At 32.4% G+C, this 23,240-nt stretch overlaps 1 protein-coding gene and 1 long non-coding RNA gene across 3 annotated transcripts; one reads left to right on the forward strand and one right to left on the reverse strand.

Annotated features, from left to right (window-relative positions):
* Nucleotides 1–10,026: 10,026 nt before the first annotated feature.
* Nucleotides 10,027–21,113, reverse strand: LOC105420134 (protein DMR6-LIKE OXYGENASE 1-like). Of its 2 annotated transcripts, none has more exons than XM_011622591.3 (4): nucleotides 19,671–21,113; nucleotides 19,322–19,569; nucleotides 11,833–12,154; nucleotides 10,027–10,436 (listed from the first exon to the last, which is right to left on the reverse strand). In XM_011622591.3, exons 1-4 carry the CDS (start codon nucleotides 19,866–19,868, stop codon nucleotides 10,188–10,190), a joined length of 1,017 nt encoding a protein of 338 aa, XP_011620893.1. In that variant the 5' UTR covers nucleotides 19,869–21,113; the 3' UTR covers nucleotides 10,027–10,187. The 2 variants fall into 2 exon arrangements, with proteins under 2 accessions (XP_011620893.1, XP_020518912.1); XM_020663253.2 differs by having other exon boundaries at nucleotides 10,027–10,481.
* LOC148780209 (uncharacterized) lies at nucleotides 20,274–23,192 on the forward strand. Its single transcript, XR_016042978.1, has 2 exons — nucleotides 20,274–22,845; nucleotides 22,953–23,192. It is a non-coding gene; the product is annotated as an uncharacterized LOC148780209 (long non-coding RNA).
* The last annotated feature ends 48 nt before the right edge of the window (nucleotides 23,193–23,240 follow it).

Here is a 23,240-nt window from a genome sequence, read left to right on the forward strand (position 1 = left end):
TGAACGTTGTAAAATGAATCTCAAGCATTCAATCATCACCATCCTGCAGCCGCTCTCCTCCTCCTAACATTACAACAACAACAATTGATGGGGCATGGGAATTATGAAGAAGCAATTCAAGTTGTGAACCACTTCCTCTCTTCCTCCCCCAATCCTCTAATTGATTTAGGAATTGACCCAAAGCTAGCCCATGCCTCATTTTCGGGCCTTATCTGCTTGGGTGACATGCACTTTGCCCTCTTTCGCTATGACGATGCTATGAGTTGCTACACCTTTACATTGACCCTTTGGAGGCGAATACTCAAAGACTCCGACTCTCGCTTAGAGATATTTTAGGGGATCGAGAGGGGGAACACTTTGTTAGGGCTGAGGAGGCAGGACGAGGTCGTCGAGATCGCCAAGGGCGTGGGATTCTCCTTGTAAATCCGTTCAAGATTCCAGCCAAAATGGTGGCCGGCCAAAAAGATTCAGTCTGTGAAACCTTAAACCGAAAATTTGTGGGTTCTCCCTGCAAATCCCGATCAAGATGCCAAAATGGTGGTCGGCCAAAAAGATTCAGTCTGTAAAACCCTAAACCGAAAATTTGTGAGTTCTCCCTGTAAATTTCGGTCAAGATTCCGGCCAAAATGGTGGCCGGCCAAAAAGATTGAAATTTGTGGGTTCTCCCTGCAAATCTCGGTCAAGATTCTGGCCAAAATGGTGGCCGGCCAAAAAGATTGAAACTTGTGGGTTCTCCCTGCAAATCCCGGTCAAGATTCCGGCCAAAATGGTGGCCGGCAAAAAATGATTTCCGACGAGCAGGTGAGGGGGGAGATAGACAAATAGGGGTTTGGGAGGTTGATGGGGGAGAGAGAAAGGGATCACGTTAAGAGAGAGAGGGGTTCATAAACCAGGTCTTTTTTTAGGTTTGTTTGGGACAAAAAAATTAATAAAAACTGAATAAAATATAATCCGGGGGTTAGGAGATATAATAGTGTGAACTTCTATATAGTAAGATACAAGTTGCAACCTAAGGTCAATGAAGAAATGAAAGTTGAAAATCTATGGAGATATTTTCCCTAATAAATAGGTATCTATTGCAATCAAAACTAATCGTGGTGTTGGTATTATTTATTTTTCCTCATTTTATAACAGGAAAAAATATCTTCTTCTTTTTTTAAATTCGATTTTAAATTTTAAAAACTATATAAAAAAAAGTACAAATCGACAATGAAAGATATAGAAGAAGAAAAACATAAATAAATAAAGCAACTTGGAAGAGTTTTTTTTCTTCTTTTTTTTGAAATTACTAATTATAGTGATACCAAAATTTTTATATCTTTATTTACTGATATGACTTGATTTTGAAGTAGTTATTTCTACAAAATAATTTTAATTATGTTAATACCTCTATAATTTGTATTTATGGTTATTTATAATTATTATTTTTCCTATTTTTTGCATTTACACTTATATCGTTCATTAATATAAATAAAATTATTTTTACACAAAATATAAAAAAGTTTTTTAAAATTGAAAACACATAACATTAATGATTTTAAATATAAGAAATAAATTTACAGATAGAAAACTACATTTTATATAGAGAAAATTACATTTCCCTTTATATAATACAGTCAACGTCTCACTAAATAGAAATTTTCTTTATTGAAATATGAAAGAAAATAAAGTATAATATGTGTAAATGGAAGTTATGAAATAGAGAAGTTTTAAAAGGTAGGGGAGAGGTAGAGAAATTTTTGGGAAGTGGATTTATTAGGAACGAGAAAGAGAGAGGAGAAGAGAGAGAAACTTGAAGGGGAGGAGATTTATTAGGAGAGATGTGAGAGAAATTCCGATTTTGGAAATGTTGATTTATTAGGAGAGAGAGATATAGAATGTACATAAGAATATTGGTGAATGGGACAATTATAGTATTAAATTAGTATATACTTTATAATAATTCAATAATTATTATTGAAAATTATAATAAAAACTAATTTATTTTTGTTACTATTAGTACTTACAACTAAATAGTTACAATTGTAGTATTAAATATATTTATTACCATGAGATTATTATTTTATTAAAAATACACTATACTTGTATGATTCATATATCAAAGAAATAAATTGCTGCAATTAAACAATGAGTATCACATAAAAAAAATGAAAATTCGCTTAATGCAAAGAATGTGATGTAACATTTACTCATCTTCATGAAATTTTAAATGGGTCCAAGTATGACAACTAATACATTTTATTAGAGTGTATTTTATCATCTATCAGCATAGCTTCATTGCACATATAGAACTGCAACCGATAAACAATTAAAATTATTTAGCTATTAAACACAACACACACTTCTAAACAAAAGTAATACCAAACAACTTTAATATCCAATGAGAAGCCCACGAACAACTCTAATATCCAATGAGCAGCCCAATGAAGGGTAATCTAGTTTCTCTGTAAAAGTAACCAAGGCAGCTAGATACATCTTTTTTGCTTCTTCCATGGCATGTAGCTGGTTTTCCATCTATGGGTTCTTGGAAAAAAAAAAACAAAAAAAAACAAACATAAATTGGTGGAAATATGGATCTCACCAAGTGATAGTATGGACTATCAATAATTCTTCCAAACTCGGATCTCATCAGAAAAAAATACCCAAATTGCAAACAAACAGCAACATATGGGGTTCAATTAAAGAATTTTCTCTCTAGATTTGGGAAAGAAGAAATAGAGAAAAAATATAATAAAGAAATAGATGATCTTATGATAATAACCAACAGTAAAAAAATCAGATATATGCGCACGAGAGGAGAATACACAGTATCTCAGAAAGGGGAAAAAAATAAATTGAAAGACTAATTAAATCACAATATGGATTAAAGGAATCATCTAGACAATGGTATTTAAAATTTCATGATGCAATTATGAAACTTGGTTTTGTTTCTAATGAAAGTGATCATTGTATTTATATCAAGATTAATGGGAGTAAGATAGTGATATTGTCTTTATGATATGGATGATATTTTGATTGTTAGAAATGACATAGATATGATTGAAACAAAATCATGATTGAAATATAATTTTGAAGTAAAAGATATGGGGGTTGCATCATATGTTTTAGGAATTGAAATTACAAGAGATGGATAAAAAAGGATGTTCAGCTTATCTCAAGAGCATTATTTAGAATTTATTCTTATGAAGTTTAAAATGGATTTATGTAAGCCGGTCTCTACCCCTGTTGATAAAGCAGTTAAATTATCCATTGATTTATGTCCTACTAATGATAAATGATGATATGAGAAATATCCCATATGCTCAAGCAATTTGGTGCATTAATTATGGTGTGTCATGCACTAGGCCAGATCTATGTTTTTCTGTTGGACTTGTTAGCAAGTATCAAAGAAACCCCAGAATGATACACTAGCAAGCAGTAAAAAAGATATTAAGATATATCCAAGGAACAAAGAAATACAAGTTACACTATCAATATTCTTCCCTTAGGCCTCAGGGTTACTCTGATGCTGATTGGAGTGGTGATTATGATGATAGTAAATCTACTTTGGGTTTCATTTTTACACTTGATAGAGGTGTTGTATCATGGTGCAGTAAAAAACAAGATTGTATTGCTTTATCAACCATGAAAGCAGAATATGTGGCTTGCAATTTAGGATCACAAGAGGCAGTTTGGTTAAGAAATTTCCTAATTTCCTTATGGATTTAAAATTGAAATGCATTAAAAATTGGCATATAACCATGTTATGTGATAATCAAGCAGTCATGGTCGTTCTCAATGATTCAAAAATAAACTCTAAATCCAAGCACATTCGCATAAGGTACCACCATATTCGAGATGTAATGGAATATAGAGATATAACAGTTGATTATATACTTTCAAATGAGATGATTGAATATCTATTGACTAAGGCTCTGAGCCGGGGAAATTTTTGAGAAACATATAGTAGCTATGGGACTGAGATAAGTCCAAATAGAAATCCAATAATGATTCATAAAATCATATTGGTAGGTATATGGAAACATCATGTGAAAAACATGAGGCAATGTCATATGCAAGATTTCAATGAGCCTTCAGGCTAGGTATATGGAAATCCCATGTAGAAAGCATGAGGTAATGCCATGTACAAGAAGTTAAAGAGCTTTCAATCCAAGTGGGAGATGTTGGAAATATGGCCTATCAGGCCCTTTTATCCCGAGAATTTATTTTTCAATAATAATACGAAAGCCATAATGTATAGTATATGTGAAATCCCATGTAGTTGACATGAGGCAATGCCAATCCATTTTGGAGCTTTTATAGGATGTTGCATTGGAGGGAAAACTCAGTGTCACTGGAGGGAAAACCCAGTGATGTGTTTAGATTGTTTGTAAGAATTATTTTTTTATTATAGATGTACAAAATTATTTAATTTCTAAATATCTTTGATCAAGTTGTAAGAATGCTTTAATGACATCTTATTATATGAATCATTAATGCACTAATGACAGGTTTAGCTCATTATATAGGATTAACAGTTTGGTGACTTAATCCTAATTTGCTACACTTAAGAGAATTATGGCAAGAGTTATACTTGGATCTCAACTCCTATAGACCATGAATATGAGAGTTACAAAAGATAATTTCATTGAACATATAGAAGTATAACCAATAAACAATGAAAAGTATTTAGTTATTATATTAAACACTATATACACTTCTAAACAAAAGTAATACCGAAGAACTCTAATATCCAATGAGCAGCCAAATGAAAACTCATCTAGGTCCTATCTCAAAGTATTCAAGGCTGCTATATACATCTTTATTGCTTCTTCCATGGCGTGTAGATGGGCTCCATCTATGAGTTCCTGGAAAAGAAAAGCCAAAAAAGATGAAGAAGAAAAAACAAAAATCCAGACAATATACAATATCAAAAAAAATGGAAATCAACATACCTATGTAGAGAAAAAATATATGATTGCCATGAAGAGAATTAGCATTGTCACATTTGTTGTGTATGAAGCATAGATTAAAAGTTGAGAGAGAGTTGTGGCATGCACATGTGTGAGATAAAATAATGTGGGTAAGAGAATTGTGGGTGGGGGAGAAAAAAAATAGGAAGGAGAAAGATGGGAGAGAGGTATGTGGGATAAATAAATGTAGGAAAGGAAAAGAAATGTGGGAGGGAGTGAGAGTAAATCACGAAAATAGATGAATTTATTTAAATTTGGGAGAGAAATGAAGGTACTTAAATTAGAGAAAGATGAAGATAAGCGTCATCACATTAAAAAAAAGAGTAACTTAGATGATGAGGTGTCATCATACTAAAAAATGAGTTACCTATTTTAGGCCTTATAAGGAGAGAGAAAATGAGAATGCAAATATAAAAATGTGAGAGACAAAAAAAAAGATTAATTTAAGTTCGTTTTAATTGGGAGAGAGAAGATGAGATGTCATCACACAACTAAAGGAGTTACCTATTTGTGTGTATTTTCATGCATATATGACGGAGAGAGAGAAAGCTAATATAGAAACGTGGGAAAGATGGAAAGAAGATGAGATGTCATCACACAACCAAATGAGTTACCTATTTTTATGCATTTGTATGCATGTAGGATAGACAGAGAGAGTTAATGGAAACCTATGAGAGATGAAAAGTAAGAGTAAATTAAGGAAAATAAAAAGAGAGAATGTAGAAATGTGGAGAGAGAGGGATAAGAATTGAATGAAAAAAGAAACATGGCATGATAATAAGAGATGTTTGCTTTCGCTTAATATATAATTAGCAATATGCACGTGATATTCATTATTAATTATAAAAATAAAATTTTATTTTGAAATAATATTAAAAAAGGACTTTGGATTGGAGAGAGAGAGATATTCTAATAGATCCATCTTCATATAATTATAGAGAGAGAAGATAGACGCACTTTGCCGGTCTTATTTGATAAAAATAATTGAGAAACAATATAGTTAAATTAGTTTTACTTATATTAATATATATTATTTATTTATAAGTTAGAATTATTTGAAAATTAACAAAACTAAAGATGCAAAAAAGAAAAACAATAAAGAAATTATCTTTTTCCTTTTTTCATTTAGCAATAAAATTTTACTATATTATGAACTTATATAGATTGTATTGTTATTAATTATCATTTGGTTTTTTATATTTTCTGTTTTATTATTTTTAATATAGTTAATTTTATTTTTAATTACAAAAGTACATATATTATTCATTTATAAGTAAAAATTATTAAGAGAATATGAAAAATACAAAATATATCACATGATACGTATAATAAAATTATAATAAACATGTAACTATCGCAATCAAAACTAATCATAGTGTTGGTATTATTTATTTTTTCTCTTTTTATAATTGTAAAAATTTTCTTCTTTTTTTAAAAATTTTATATTGAATTTTAAAATTATTAAAAAAAGAAAAGAAAAAGACGAAGTACCTATAGAAAATGAAAGAAATAAATGAATAAAAACATAAATGAATAAAGAAAATTGGAGGAGTTTTTTTTTAATTACTAATTATAGTAATACTATAGTTTTAAATTTACTGAGGTGACATGCATTTTGAGGTACTTATTTATACAAGATAATTTCAATTATGTTAGTACCTCTATAATTTGTATTTATGGATGATTATAATTATGGTTTTTTTCTTTTTTTTGCATTTACAATTATATATTCATTAATATAAATTAAAGGGAAAATTACATAGACTTTCTAGGCACTTTACCCCACCCTAATTTTTTTTAGCTTATTTTTCCCAAAAATCAAGTTTTATAGCAAATACTCCCCAATGCAAAAAGTTCATTTTTTTTAACGAAAATACCCTTCCCGTACATGACAAATCATTTTAGGATCCAAATAAAAGGAAACGTTGGACCGCGGTTGTATATTGCCGGACCCATCCATTCTGCCGGACCAGAATTGTACACTGCCGGGTCACCTATTCCAGACAAACAAATCCCAGACCGCACTTGCAAAATGTCAAAACGACCTCTTCCAAATGTCGGACCACCTCACTGGACCGCCATGGTGAATTGCTGGACTGCCATCGTGAAGTGTCGGATCGTTCCAAATCAGTGACTTAAGTGCCCAAATGCCAGACCGCCACGGTGAAGTGCCGGACCATATTTTAGTATCTTTTTTTTTCTTTTTTTCTTTTTTCCAAATGGTGGGTATTTTAATCTCTTTTTTTTTTAGTTGGGGGGTATTTGCTAGAAAACATAGTTTTGGGGAAAAAAATGCAAATAAAAACATAAATGAATAAAGAAAATTGGAGGAGTTTTTTTTTAATTACTAATTATAGTATTACTATAGTTTTAAATTTACTGAGGTGACATGCATTTTGAGGTACTTATTTATACAAGATAATTTCAATTATGTTAGTACCTCTATAATTTGTATTTATGGTTGATTATAATTATGGTTTTTTTCCTTTTTTTGCATTTACAATTATATATTCATTAATATAAATTAAAGGGAAAATTACATAGACTTTCTAGGCACTTTACCCCACCCTAATTTTTCTTAGCTTATTTTTCCCAAAAATCAAGTTTTATAGCAAATACCCCCCAATACAAAAAGTTCATTTCTTTTAAGAAAAATACCCTTCCCGTACATGCCAAATCATTTTAGGATCCAAATAAAAGGAAACTTCGGACCGCGGTTGTATATTGCCGGACCCATCCATTCTACCGGACCAGAATTGTACACTGCCGGGTCACCTATTCCAGACAAACAAATCCCGGACCGCACTTGCAAAATGTCAAAACGACCTCTTCCAAATGTCGGACCACCTCTTCCAAACGCTGGATCGCCATGGTGAAGTGCTGGACCGCCATCGCGTTCCAAATCAGTGACTTAAGTGCCCGAACGCCAGACCACCACGGTGAAGTGCCAGACCGTATTTTAGTATCTTTTTTTTTCTTTTTTTTGTTTTTCCAAATGATGGGTATTTTAATCTCTGTTTTTTTTAGTTGGGGGGTATTTGCTAGAAAACATGGTTTTGGGGAAAAAATTGCAAGGAAAAGTTAGGTTGGGGGTAAATTGCTTAGAAAGTCTATTTTTGGGGGTTTCGTGCAATTCTCTCTAAATTAAATAATTTTTATAGAAAATATAAAAATTTCTTTAAAATTGAAAACAAATAACATTAACGATTTCAAATATATGAAAGAAATTTATATAAGATAGAAAGCTAGATTTTATATCATACATTTAACTACTCACTAAATAGAAAAATGTTTTTATTGAAATATAAAAGAAAATAAAGTATAATATGTGTAAATGGAAGTTATGAAATAGAGAAGTTTTGAAATGTGGGGGAGAGATGCAGAGAAATTTTAGAAAAGTTAATTTATTAGAAAAGAGAGAGAGAGAGAGAGAGGAGGTATGTGGGAATACTGATAAGGGGGGGGGGGGGGTGTTGGGGGATGAGGGTAATTTATTATGTAGAGGAAATGTGAGAAATTTTTTAAGAAAGTTGATTTATTAGGAGAGAGAGTAAGTACCTGAGAATATTGGTGAAGAGAGAATAGAGAGCAAAACGTGGGACAATTGTAGTATTATATTAAAATATATTTTATAATAATTCAATAAGTATTAATTGAATTTATAATAAAACTAATTTATTTTGTTACTATTAGTATTTATTACTAAATAGTTACAAATTATAATATTAAATATATTTATTACCATGAGATTATTATTTTCTTAAAAATACATTATACTTGTATGATTCATATATCAAAAAGTTAAATTGCTGTAATTAAACAATGAGTATCACATAAAAAAATGAAAGTTTGCTTAATGCAAAGATGATGATGTAACATTCATTCATCTTCATGAATATTTGCACAACTAATACATTTTATTAGGGTATGTTTTATCATCTATGTAAGCACCTTTCATAACTGCATTGCACATATAGAAGTACAATTGATGAACAATTAACATTATTTAGTTATTACATTGAACACGATACACACTTCTAAGCAAAAGTAATACTGATGAACTCTAATATCCAATGAGCAGCGAAATGAAGACTCATCTAAGTTCTCTCTCAAAGAAGCCAAAGCTGCTATATACATCTTTCGTGCTTCTTCTAGATATGATTCATAGATGGGTTTCTGAAAATAAAAACCTAAAAAAAAAAAAGAAACAAAAATCCAAAGAATATACAATATCAAAAGAAAATCGAAATCAAGACACCCGAGTAGAAAAAAAAAATATGATGGCCTTGGAGAGAATTAGCATAGCCACATTTATCGTGTGTAAAGCACTGGTTAAAAGTTGAGAGAAAGAGAGAGTTGTGGCATGCATGAGAGAGAGAGTTGTGGCATGCATGTAAAATGGAGAGAGAGAAACCTAACATAGAAACGTCGAGAGATGGAGAGAAGATGAGTTGTCAACACACAACATGGAGAAAGAGATAATAGAAAAATATAGGAGGGATGGAAAGTAAGTAAATTAAGAAAAATAAAAAGAAAATAGAAAAATATAGGAGAGATGGAAAGTAAGTAATTTAAGTGAAATAAAAAGAGAGAATAAGAGTGTGTAAAAATCTTGGAGGGAGAGATGGATAAGAATTAAATGAAAAAAGACACGCGTGGCGCGATAATAAAAAGGGTGTTGCTCTTGCTTAATATATAATAGACAATTAGATAGATAGATATGCTTCCCCCTCCCCCATTCAGGCATCCAATTTAGATCAAGTGAATCACTAACAGTTAGATCTAGATATGACGCCTTACAATATTTTATTTTTATTTTTTTCTATAAATTATGTGAATATGAATTGGTTCTTGCAATCATCTCAACGGGGCATACCTAAAAAAACGTTAAAAACAATATTTGAGGTATTTTGGTTATTTTATTTTATTGAGAATATTTTTTAACGGTATGAATTTAAGAGAGGAGTGGACACCCAAATTTTGGTATCAAAATAGTTTGTAAAAAACAATTAGTGTAAAAGGGTGACATTGTGATTGGGGTCATCTCACCGTCCATTCAGAATGGATAGTTGGATACGGGTAAATATATAAGTTTTATGCAATAGGGAAAGTAAAGAAAGCTTGCCTGTCACATAATATCACAAACATAATAATGAAAAGAAAACTTGATTGTCTTCTGCAACCATATTAAGTTATTTTAGGCTAAGCTGAAAATGGTTTAATACTGTAATCAAGTCAAGGACGAAGTATGAAGTCATCTAGGGCGCTCTTCTTTTTGGCATCCTTGCTCCAAAATGCATCAAAGAACTCAGCAAATATGTAACTTTTGTAAATTGCAGGATTCTCCTTATTCACCAATGCATCTGCAGGCCCAATTAAGGTATCCGAAGAGGGGCCGTAAAATGTTGGTATTGAAATCCGAGCAGCTGTCGAGTTTGTGACTACGCGGTGCTTCACGCTTTTGAACCTCCCATTGCTAATAACCTAACCCATTTTGACATGAGCTGTCATTAGAGCAGGCCACAGGACCTGGCACAGACCCGGCAAAATTGGGCCAAATAAAATCAAAAGAGTAATTTACGTACGGGCCATAAAATTTTAAGTAAAACACGAAATGCTCTTTGTAGGTATAAATTACAAAAAAAAAAGTCGGTCAACCTCTCTTTTTTTTATTTTTTTTAAAATTACCTTTCGGATAACCTGAATTTTGACATTTTTTTTTTGTTTTTTTATTTTTATACGTTAGTAGGGCAGTGCATTAAAGCTTGAGGCACTACCCTACTAAAAAAACTAAAACAAAAAATCAAAATTCCAATTGACCAAGGGCCAATATTGAAAAAAAATAAAAAAATGGGGTTCACTGACCTTTTTTGTTTTGTATTTTACCTAAAATTTTAGGATCCGTACGTAGATCACTCAAATAAAAAACAAAAAGTCAAAAGAGAAAGTAAAGAAAAAGAGGCCCTGGCTGGGTGGAACGGGGCCGGTCCTAACGTGGTCTTGGCCAAGGCCCAAATAGGCCCTGCCCTTGAGCCATGTTTGCCTAGTCCTCCGGCCCTATTTTGTGACCCGAGATTTTTTTAGGGAGTAGGCTGACGGGGCATGCCACCCCAAGCCATCATGTGAATTTGTAATTTTTGTTTCCTTCTAGTTGATAAGCAAGGTTTTGAAGGTTGTCACTTAAAAATCTTCAAAGTTCATACCAATATCCCAAAACAAGTCTCAGACTTGAATGTAGCTGGGTCCAAAATCCGAGTCATCCCTACATAGTCGACCGAGTCTAGACAAGTTGTGATCCTAAAATATAGAATCAATCGAAGTTTGGCAGGTTTTTGCTCGAACGCGGCAATCCGAGTAACTCGGGCGAGTATGAGTGAACTCACTAGAGTTTTATATCACTGGTCCAGAAAATTTTCCTCCAATCCAAGATTTTAGAAATTAAATTTTGGTTCTCTAAACGTCCTTTATGAAACAGCCTGCATAGTTTATGTTATATGCCATTCAAAAGCACTTTAGAAATAAGAGATAAACAACTCATTTCCTTTTTCTTTTTCTGCTTATTTTCATTGAATGATAATAACTACAAGTGAAGGAGAAATATGATTTGAATGATGGAAAATTCGATATTTCAAAATACTATCTAGAATAACTGCAAAAATGGAAACGAGACCGGATATAATTTGCTCATTTTTACTAAATCCAAAATCTTTATAGACCGCACAAATCATAGCTCCCAACTATGAGGCGAAATTGGAAACACAGACTAACTTTAATAAGAAACTCAATGTCAATTAGGAAACTCACTAGGGTTTTAGAAAATTTTAAGTGTTCATCATACTGCATAACAATATTCAAATGAATTGCTTGATTTTTCATCTACCTGTAATTGATCTGCCACATTAAATACCAAAGCATTTCTCATAGGCTTGACGGCGATCCACTTTCCATCTTTCAATACCTGCAAGCCGCCTGTTTCATCCTGTAGAAGAATTGTAAATCCATCAAAATCGGAGTGGCATGGCACTCCGAGGGTCAGATTTGGATCAGGGCATGGAGGGTAGTAATTGATCAACATTATGTGCTTATGCTTCCCAAATTTCTCATTCAAGTATCCGGGATCGAGTCCGAGTGCCTCGGATAAAAGAGCCATCAGGTTCAATATCAGGGATCTTATTTCGACGACGTATCTGCTGGCTACTTCCCTACAGAAAACCAGTTAAGAAGTTATTTCTCAGTTGATTGTTGCAAGTAGCTAAATCAATGATCGAGGACTCTTGCATTTGGTTCCTTGCTAAGCTGGGTATCAGGGTGCAGCTCAGGCTACTTAAAAAATTTAAAATATAAAAAAGTAATAAAAATGTGGAATCGATGTATAAAAATTATATATGTGAGTTGTGCTTTTTTTAAAATGATTTAAGATTTTTTCTTGTAATATGGACTTTTTTAATATTGTCAAAATGTCTCCAACCATAAAACATTTTTTTCTAAGGGAATTTATATACAGACTAGGGAAATTTTTTGGAATTACCTTTTAGTCCATAGTTTTGGATATTTTACGATGACATCCCCCTTTTAATATTTTTTATTTTTCAGCTTTTTATTGCCATTTTTTAAATTTGTAATTTGTTTTGGGCATTTGTGGGATAGTTAAATGAATTACGATATCGAACAGGAATATTTCTTTGGTGGTTCAATAAAGACAGCATCAAATCGCACTAAGTTTAGAAGAAATTATATATATATATATATATATATATAGACGGGTCAAAGGTATTAAGAAAAATAAAAATATATAGATAGGTCCGAGGTTTGGAATATCGAACCACCCCATATACCAGGATAAGCTAGAACTTTTGCAGTCGGAGTCCCGAGGTAAGCATAAAGACATAAGCTAAATCTCCATAAGAAGAAATGGCTAGCATTGATTATCGACTCATGTTTTGTACCAAAACCTTATTATGCCAAACATTCATCATGTTAAAATCAGCATGGCTTTGAATGGTAACTAAGTTATACAAATCTCATGTTTGGATCATCTTTTTGTATAACTCAAAGTTCGACAAAAAAATAAATATTTACATATGCAAAAAAATTATGAGAAAAAATTACTTTAAGAAAGAACAAGGCACAAAGAGAGAGAGAGAACGCATCAAACTTGAAATTTTGAGATAGTTTCTCTATAAAAATTTTGAAATATTTTTTTCTCTAAAATTTAAAATTTGATATAGTTTCTTTCTCTAAAATTTGGAGACAATTTTCTATCTAAAACTTTGAAACTTGAGATAGTATCCCTCTCTAAAATTGTTAGACAATTTCTCTCTCCAAAAATTTTGAGATAGTTATCTCTTTAAAAAATTTCAAGTAGTTTTTCTCTCTAAAATTTTAAGATACTTTCTTTATCCAAAACTTAAAATGTGAAACAATTTCTATCTCTAAGATACTTTCTCTCTCTAAAACTTGAAATTCAATACAGTTTCTCTAAAAATTTTAAGGTATTTATCTCTCTAAAAATTTTCAAGTAGTTTCTCTCTCTAAAATTTTTACGTACTCTCTCTCTCTCTCAAACTTAAAATTTGATATAGTTCCTCTATAAAAAAATTTAGATACTTTCTCTTTCTAAAATTTGATATGGTTTCTCTCTCTAAATTTTAACATACTTTCTCTCTCTAAAACTTAAAATTTGGAATAGTTTCTCTATCTAAAATTTTTGATATAATTTCTCTCTCTAATAATTTTTAGGTAGTTTCTCTCTCTAACATTGACTGTAGTCTCTCTTGAAAATTTAAGATATTTTATCACTCTAAAACTTAAAATTTGAGATAGTTTCTCTTTAAAAAATTTCATTTAATTTCTCTATCTAAAATTTTAAGATATTCTCTCTCCAAAACTTAAAATTTAATATAATTTCTCTCAAAAATTTTGAAATAATTTGTCTCTAAAAAACTTTGGGTAGTTTCTCTCTCTAAAATTTGATATAGCTTCTCTCTCTAAAATTTTAAGATGATTTCTCTCTCTATTTCTTGGAATGTGAGATAGTTTCTCTATAAATTTGATATAATTTCTCTCTCTAAAATTTTAAGATATTTTCTCTCTCTAAATCTTAAAGATAGTTTCTCTCTAATTTGTAAGGATATTTTGCTGGAATTAATTGTATTTGATAAAGTGGGTTGTTCTAGTGTATGAAAATAGTTAGTAGGGAAGGTTTTTTATACTTCGCCTATATAAAACTTATATACTCCCCCTATCCAACCATCCATTCTAAATAGATGACCTCAATCACAATGTCAGACCTCATACTATTTTAGTTTTAATATTTTTTTTAGAAAATATTTGGAAACCAAATTTTCGTCGTCCACTCCTCTCTTAAACTTGCAAATAAGATTAAATAACCAAAATGTCCCCAAAGTTTTAGGGATATTTTGGTTATTGTATTTTATCAAAAATATTTTTTAATATTGTTTTTAGGTGCTCCCCATTGATACATTGGGCAGTTTCCATACAGACAAGGTGTAGAGATACGATCCCCTTCAAATTTTATCATGGTATATAATTTTGATGTAAAATGTTATTAGGATTATCTCAAAATCTATTTTTATATCTAATTATAAAATTTTAAATTTAAAAAATGGTTAAAATCAAGTAGATCTATAAACTTATGAAATCTTGAAAATGGACAGTGTAGATAATATGTTGTAAAATGCACTATTTCGCAGACTTCAAATCTTTTTATTTTTCATAGTCATACATCTCGATGTCGAGATGATCAATCAAAGGGTTTTTCAATATTAAAACTACCTTTTCCGATGGATTTTTTAGGGGCATCCGTAGTTCTACATTATAATATAGCATCCTTATAAAAACTTTTTCCTCAATACAATGGCACATATCAAATGCAATATTCATATAACTTGTAGAAAAAAGATTAAAAATAAAATACTTTGAAGCATCAAATCTAGATCAACCAGTGTTTTAAAAAACGTCGAGTCGAGCCGGACTCGCCCGGTTCGACTCGCAAATCGCGAAAAGGGGATCGGATCGGCTAAGAAATCGAAAATCGTCCGGTTCTAGAGAGAACCGGACGATTCTGCACATTGACTCACCGAGTCACTGTGCGAAGTCGGCGAGTCCGTGAAGAACACGGGTTGCACAGTGTTCTTCACGGGATTCTTTGAAATTTGTCATTTTTTGATCATTTTTCTTGTTTGTTTTGGCATGTGATCTAATTTGCAAGCTGTAAACAGCTTTATTCAGCTTTTTCAAGGATTAAATGGTTGAAAAATTTGGTGTTTTTGGATCACGAAAATTTGGTGTTTAGGGTTTCCGCCTTTTCTAAAAGTTTCATGCCAAATAAGGCATGAATCTTTCAAAATTTGTAGGCATTTTGATCTTAAAGCTGTGAATCAAAACCTTTTGTTACTAATTTGTGATAATCGTTGAGAAAAACAGAGTTTTTTGGAGATTGAAGGCTTCGATTCACAAAATCAGGTAAGAAGTTTGGGTTTTTTTTTTTTTCCGCCATTTGATTTATTTCACGGCATATTTTGAACATAATGAGTTCAATAATTAGGGTTTTTAATCTTTATTGTGTCTAGTATGATTTAAAATTTCCAATTTTACGTAATCTGGTCAATTACAGCATGAAATTTGAGATGAACACTGAGATGTCTGCGGAACCAAAATTCCGCTGTTTTTTTTTTTTTTTCCTCCTTTTTATTTTGTTTTCATGATATATTAGAAATAATGTGTTAAAAATTTAGGGTTTTGATTCCTTATATTGTTGTTTATCAGAAAATATACTCAATTGGATGTAATTTATTCACTTAGAGGTGGATTTTTGAGTTAAAATCGCTTATGTAAAACGGCTCTGTGAAGAACATAATTTTTTCTTATTTTTATTTATTTATTTATTTATTTATTTTGTAACCCATGGTAGAATTTTTTGTAATCCATGATCGAATTTTTTGTAATCCATGATCGAAATGTTTGTCTTTTTTTCTTGTAATCCATGATCGAATTTTATTTTTTATTTTTGTAACCCATGATAGAATTTTTTGTAATCCATGATCGAATGTTTTGTAATCCATGATCGAAATGTTTGTTTGTTTTTTTGTAATCCATGATCGAAATGTTTGTTTTTTTTTTTGTAATCCATGATCGAATTTTTTGTTTTTTGCTTTTTTTGTAACCCATGATAGAGATTTTTTGTAATCCATGATTGAATTTTTTGTAATTCATGATCGAATTGTTTTTTCTTTTTTTGTAATCCACGATTGAATTTTTTATTTTTTTTTGTTTGTTTTTTTTTATAATCCATGATCGAACTTTATGTAATCCATGATCGAATTTTTTGTAATCCATGATAGAATTTTCTGTAATCCATGATCGACTTTTTCGTAAATTTGTGATTTTTTTTTTTTAATCCATGATCGAATTTTTTTTTATAATCCATGATAGAATTTTTTGAAAATTTATGATTTTTTTTTTTTAATCCATGATCGAATTTTTTTTTGTAATCCATGATAGAATTTTTTGAAAATTTGTGATTTTTTTTTTTTAATCCATGATCGATTTTTTTGAAAATTCGCTATTTTTTTTTTTAATCCATATTATTCAAAGAGAAAATGAGAGAGATGATGATTCAAAGGCCACCCTATCCCAGCCATATTATTCACATATCGAGTCCCAACAACAACAGTGTAGGGATGAGCACAACAGTGCAGGTGAGTATAAAAGATGGACAATCTTCGGGGATTTTAGATTGGGAACACAACAAAACACTAACACTCAGGTATTTGGGAATAGTCAGACACCTGCTAATATCGATGATTCGTTTTTAGATCGAATCAATGAATTGTTAAACGAATTCAATCAATGGCACCAACGTGACCAAGAAGAACAATAAAGTCGTCTATCATTTTATATTTAGATCATATGTTACTAATTTTATGCTTTATTGTAGTCCATGTATGTTGATATACTTATTCCATGATAATTATATCTTTATCCTTTTGTGTGATGTAAATTAAATGCTGAATGGCGGTTCATGCAGGGAAAAAACATATCAATATTCGCATATTCATTCAAAAACATGAAAATTCTTAATGGATTACCCTCATTTCTTATTGAATTCCTAAAAACAATATTTATAATGAATTTTAATAATTTTTTTGGATTTTTTTAAGCTTTATTCTGACCGATTCACCCGATTTCCGATCCGGATGGCCGATTCACCGATCCGAATCGATTTTTTGGAAGCCCGATCCGGGTCACCGATCCATTTTTTAAACCATTGAGACCAACCATTAAGTATCTAAATTGGACAGCTTGATAGAAGAAAATATATTATAAAAACCTTTCCCCTCTTTCAATCAGGAACGACTTTAATTATTACCATAAGAAACAAAATTAGTGGTCCCATAAGACCAAATTGAACATTTGATCCCGTGGCCCAACCACCCCCTTTAAATAATTGTCCTATTGATTTCCAATAAAATATAAACAAAATATTCTCAATAGAATTAAATAACCAAAATGCCTCTAAAAGTTTAAGAAACATTTTGTTCATTGTATTTTATCAAAAATATTATTTTTAGGTGCACCCCATTGCGATGATGGCACATACTAAATTTAATATTCATATTATTTGTAAAAAAATTAAAAATAAAATACGATGAGACATCATAACTAAATGATTAGCAATTCACTTGATGTATATTGGATGGCTGGAAAGGAGGGAAATATATACGTTATATAGTAGGCGAAGTACAAAACCTTTCCCCTCTTTTAATAAGAACCCCTTTAATTACTACCATAATAAGAAAAACATTTGGTCCCATAGGACCAAATTGTACATTTGATCTCGTGGCCAAAACCACCACCTTTGAATGATTGTCCTATTGATTTCCACATTTGAACAAACATTTTACCGTCAAGAAGGTTATCCTCACTATCGACTATGGTCGACCGCTAGGAGAACCTCCAAATTTACCAGGAATTGGATTCAAATTTTCAATAGGCATCCTTTACAGTAATACGTCAATAATTCCCATGTGGTTTCTGAAGATTATACATGACTCGATTGCATCAGCCAGCACATGTTCCTAAAAATGATGGTAGAAACAAATAAGCAAAGAAAGACTCGTTACCCTCAACCCCTTCTCTCTATATGATATATCCCTTTCAGCCTCTGATTTTTCTGATTATATTGGATTCCCATACCTACGAACAATTAGAAAAAAAAAAAAAAAAAATGGGCCGGAAGGGGGGAGGGGGGATTTATCAACATGTGATTAAGAGATGAATTATTTAACAGTACCCATTTTTATTTAATTTCAAAAAGCGCAAAATGGGTAAAATATTAAACGGTTGATAAGGTAGTTTTATTTTGATAAATCAAAATTACTTTAGAGCTCTTAAAATCGAGCATATTTATAACCACTTGAAAATATATTTTTATTGGATTTTTAAAGTGTATCTTACTTCTATAATATAAGGTTGCAATTTATATAAACTTTTTTTCTTGATTTTATAGATAAATACTATCTGCGTGAAAATTTTCACATCAATAATCCCCTTACCGTTTCTTTTGGGGGCTCGAGCGCATATCCACAAACAGTCATCTATATTAAAAAAATGATGCTTTTTTTCTGCTCAATTTTGTGTTTAAAAACCCGGATCATTGGGGTGGATCATTTACCCACATATTTGTATTAGATCATTGGATTGTTGATTCAGATTGGGTATAGATCAATATGAACTGATGATTCAAAAAATTAAATAAAAAAATAAAATTAAAATAGGGCTGTAGGGGTTGAGAAAAATATAAGTAGCAGGATGTGGGTGTTAGGAGGAAACTAGGTTAGGACACATACGATCCCATAACTAGTTCAGTTCTGACCGATTGCCATCCAAATTGGTGATCCGAACCAAAAATCTTTAATTTTAAAACACTGCGACAATCTACAACTACAATTTACAATTACCCTTGGATATCATAATGGTTAGGTTCCATTGCCTGCAATTACTTGAGCAAAACAACCATTTTATTTATAAGATTATATAATATATAAGACCATTTGTCTTTGGTATAAAGAGGCAAAATGTGAAGGCTGACAACTTTTCATGACATTCAAAAAAACTACTTTTAAATTTTAAGCTTGGTCAATAAAACGGACGCAACCTCCTAATTTTACATCCAATATTTCTGATTAATTGTGACCTCAATCTCATCATCATATATTTTTTCCAATCATTTGGGTTGGTTTAATTGTGACCTCCATGTACTAAATATAAACCATCTTATTATATACTTTTCTTTAATTTAAGCTTGCCTGTATTTTATTATATACTTTTCTTTAATTTAAACTTGCCTGTATTTTTGGGGCTTTTCAGGCCAGGAGTTGATGAAATCCTCCAAAGGATGGCAAGGATGCCTGAGAAAATCCCTCCAGTGCAGTACCTCTTCTTCTCTGATGTTGAAACTCGTCGAAACCCTCACTTCCTTTTTCGGGTCCTCTGAATAGAGCTTAGCTCTCTCTTCGACTGGCATCTCGAAGAATTCTTTGGCCACATCAAACATGCTCTCTATAACATCGTTTGGTACACCATGGTTCACTATCTGCTCAAAGAATTAGTGAGAGACAAGAAGAACGAAATTAGTTCCTTCTTATAGAAACTGAGAATAAAAGAGAGAGAGAGAGAGAGAGAGAGAGAGAGGACCTGAAAGAACCCGTACTCTTTGCAGGCATTAGATATCTGCTGGAGAATTTTGGTATGACTGAGATCAATGACCGGGATTTCATCGGAGGAGATATCTGAGAAATCGGGTCGTTGATCGGGTGGGAGGATGAATGGGTCAAGAGACAGGGTACTGATGCCGTTGCTCAAGAGCTTGTCCATGCCTCCTATCGTCGCCATGATCTCCCAGGAGAGAGGACCTGTAACTTGACTCTGTACTCGGTGTAAATAATCTTGGACGAGAAGAGACTTCAATTTTGAGATATATAATTAGGAGAGGGGGAGAGAAGAGAAAGAAAGAAAGAGTAGAAGAGGGGAAAGAGTGGACGTGATGAGTTTTCGAATGCTGCACAAAAAGTTCATATCTTGTGTAAGCTGGTAAATGTTAACAAGTTTTAACATGGGTCCCCTTCTCCATTCTAACCAGTAAATATTTGACAAATTTATGTACGGGTAATATGGGTTAATTTCAAATTAAGAACACTTCTATTCCGAATTAGGGGTGACGTAAACCAAATTGAATTTATGTTTAAACGAAAAGAAGCTCTCTGGTCTTTAAATTACCGAACGGCTTTTTAACTTCTTTAAAGCTATGAAACCAAAGCCCAAGCCCAAGCCAAAGCCGGTCACTCCAATGGAGGAGAGTTCAAAAAGAGAGAGGAGGAGATGAGAGTGAAAGAGTGCAGTCTTCTTTTTCTCTCTTAAAAACAAGACAGAGAGATGTAGAGATTGAGATTAAGAGGACGACGCAGAGTGTTTTCGGTCTCTGATCTTTCTCTCTCTAGAAAAGCAAAGACCGATCTATCTATCGAACCAAGGACTTCTACAAAACCCATTCCACCTCCCATCTCCGTACATACGGCACCCAGTTTACACGCTCCGATTTCCCGTCATCCAATTTACCCCACCATGGGCGAGAGACAATCTCTCCACTCTCTGTGTAAGGCATCAACCATCAACCTGCATTTCTCATAGCAGAGAGCATAGCCAGAAGAAAAACCAGGCAAATCGTAGACATATAGCAGCGATTAACCAAACCAGATACTGTAGAGAGAGAAACAGATCCCCTAATTTAGGGTAGGGTAAGTTTATTCTGCAGATTTCTTCCTTCCCCATCTTCTAGCCCAGCCAATCTCTTCTCTCACTTCCTCTACAATCCTAAACCCCTCAAAACCCATATACTTTTTTATATTTCTATGTAGATCTGTAAACCAGCCGATCCCCTGCTCTCTCTTCCTCTAGAATCTCACATCGCTCAAAACCCAAAACTATTGTTCTCTCTCTCCCCCTGTTTGCAAGATACCTTGGCACCGATTATATCACTTTTGCACAAGTGGTTGATTGCGAGGGCTTTGCCAAGCACTAAGCCATGAGAAAGCCTGCATCTGATGGAGTCCTCCAAAAACCCTCTATCCTTTACTGGATTGTAGTCACATGAGCCCCCTCACTCTCTTTAAACTTACGAAACTTAAAACAGTTGTCTCGTAATTCGAACGTTCGACGGCATTTTTTCGTTGTTTAAACTTATCAAAAGATATTAATTCGATAATTCGGTGTTCGGTTTATCGGATTGGGATAACTTGATAAAAAAAGTCCAGAGAGGGGGTTGCCACCTCTAACTTGGAACATGTGTTCCAATTTTGAGTGTAGTGGCCAATGAAATTTGTCTTTGAATCTTAATAAAATTACGTACGGATCATGTTGGGTTCAATTACAAAATGGGAACACATTGTTCCCAAATTAAAGGCGAAGCTAGCACACAGTTGCGTTATTTGTACCTTTAAATGAAAGGCAGTTGTCCGGTATTCGAATTATCGAAAAACTTTTTTTGGCCTTACATTGTCCGATATTCTATATACTGGAGAGGGTTTTGACTCCTTTTTAGCCGAAAAAGCCTCATTTTGCTCTGCTCTACCAGACATTGCTGCCTTTTTCTTCTTCTCTCTCGTTTTCTTTGCCAAGCCGAAGCCCAATCCAACACTATTTACGCTCAATCTCTAGTCAATTCGATGCACAATATTCTCAAACCTCAATCGAATCAGGTATGTTTTAGAAATTTTTTGTTTTTTAAGGAAAATAAGATTTGGGAATTAGGGTTTCGGGGATAAAATAACCCCAAAATGGGTGAAAAATCTTATTAGAGTTTTTGGATATTTGTATTATTATTTGATTAGATTTGAAAATGGGATTTGGGTGTTTAGGGTATTGGGGATAAAATAACCCCAAAGTTTGTAAATGGCGGATTAGGATTTTTGGTTCACTTATTAATGTTCATTTTTCTATTTGTTTGTGATTGAAAATATGTATTGTTAGGTCTTGTTGAATATTCAATTGAATCGATAATGAATGTTTATTGATAGATAAAAATAAAGAATGATCGGGAATGCCTTGAATATTAAGTTGGGTGCCGTTTTTGCAAATACACAATATTATCAAATAATGAACTCAATCTTAGGGTTTAATGGATTTTTATTGATTGAATGTAGTAGGATGGCTTCAATCATTGCATATTATTTTACTTTGTTAATAAAAAAATCTTTTATGCTCATACATGAGTGTAGTGTTGGTCATGGAAAATACCCAATAGTAAAGGGTTTTTCTACACCCATCTAGAAGATTTAAGGTTATGCAATCTTGTAGGAAAAAACCCCAAATCTAGATTTATAGCATACGATTTATGATTATGCTAAATCTATTTTATTTTTGCCGTTTTCTGGTGTTGCTAGAGCTTATGAAGTAAGAAAACTATACCAATTATGTGGACCTTATAATATTAATTATGCTAACCAGATTTATTCATGGCCAGTAGTGGAGTTAGATTATTGGTTTGCCATGGTGGTTATTTTGAGCGTAACGAGTATGACAGACAGACAATTTATAAATGTGGTAACTTAAAAGCCGCAGTATATAAGGGAGGCGACTCACTACAGCAATTCAAAGTTCATATCGGGTCTATATTGAGCTCTGATCCAAACAATTTGAAAATTATATATGAAGAAAATGAACACTTAGTTGATTTAATAGATGATGGGGATGTATCGTGTATGTTGATGGTGGCCTCCAATATAATCCTATGTGTTGCAAACCAACCATCACAACCAAATCCAGCGGAGCATCAGCCCTTCGTTCATGCATCTGCTCCATCAACAAGAGATAGGTATGTGTGACGAAAGACCTTCAATATTTATATTTTGATAAATTCGAATTATATTTGAATTACATGTGGATCGATACCTACTAATTGCCTGAAATTTTTTCGCCCAGCTACCCTTCTGTACAAGTGAACGTCCCTACATCGAGTAATACAGATGCAATGCAAGGGTCTAAACCCGAGGGCCAGCTTGTGATGGAACGTGATGTAGACGACACAATGCCCTTAGAGCTCCCATTCATATCAACACGTCCACGGGTTGACCTAGTTGTGAGACAGGATTTCGAGACAATTGTGGATTTATGTAATCTCTTAGTTGATTACGCAATATATCATAATTTTGTGATGAAGTATCATAGAAATGATCATGAAAAAGTGAATGCATACAGTAAAGGAGCACC

The sequence above is a fragment of the Amborella trichopoda genome, chromosome 10 (genome assembly GCF_054954075.1).
Source record: "Amborella trichopoda isolate Santa Cruz 75 chromosome 10, AtrichopodaSantaCruz75HAP2 v2.0, whole genome shotgun sequence".
NCBI lineage: Eukaryota > Viridiplantae > Streptophyta > Magnoliopsida > Amborellales > Amborellaceae > Amborella > Amborella trichopoda.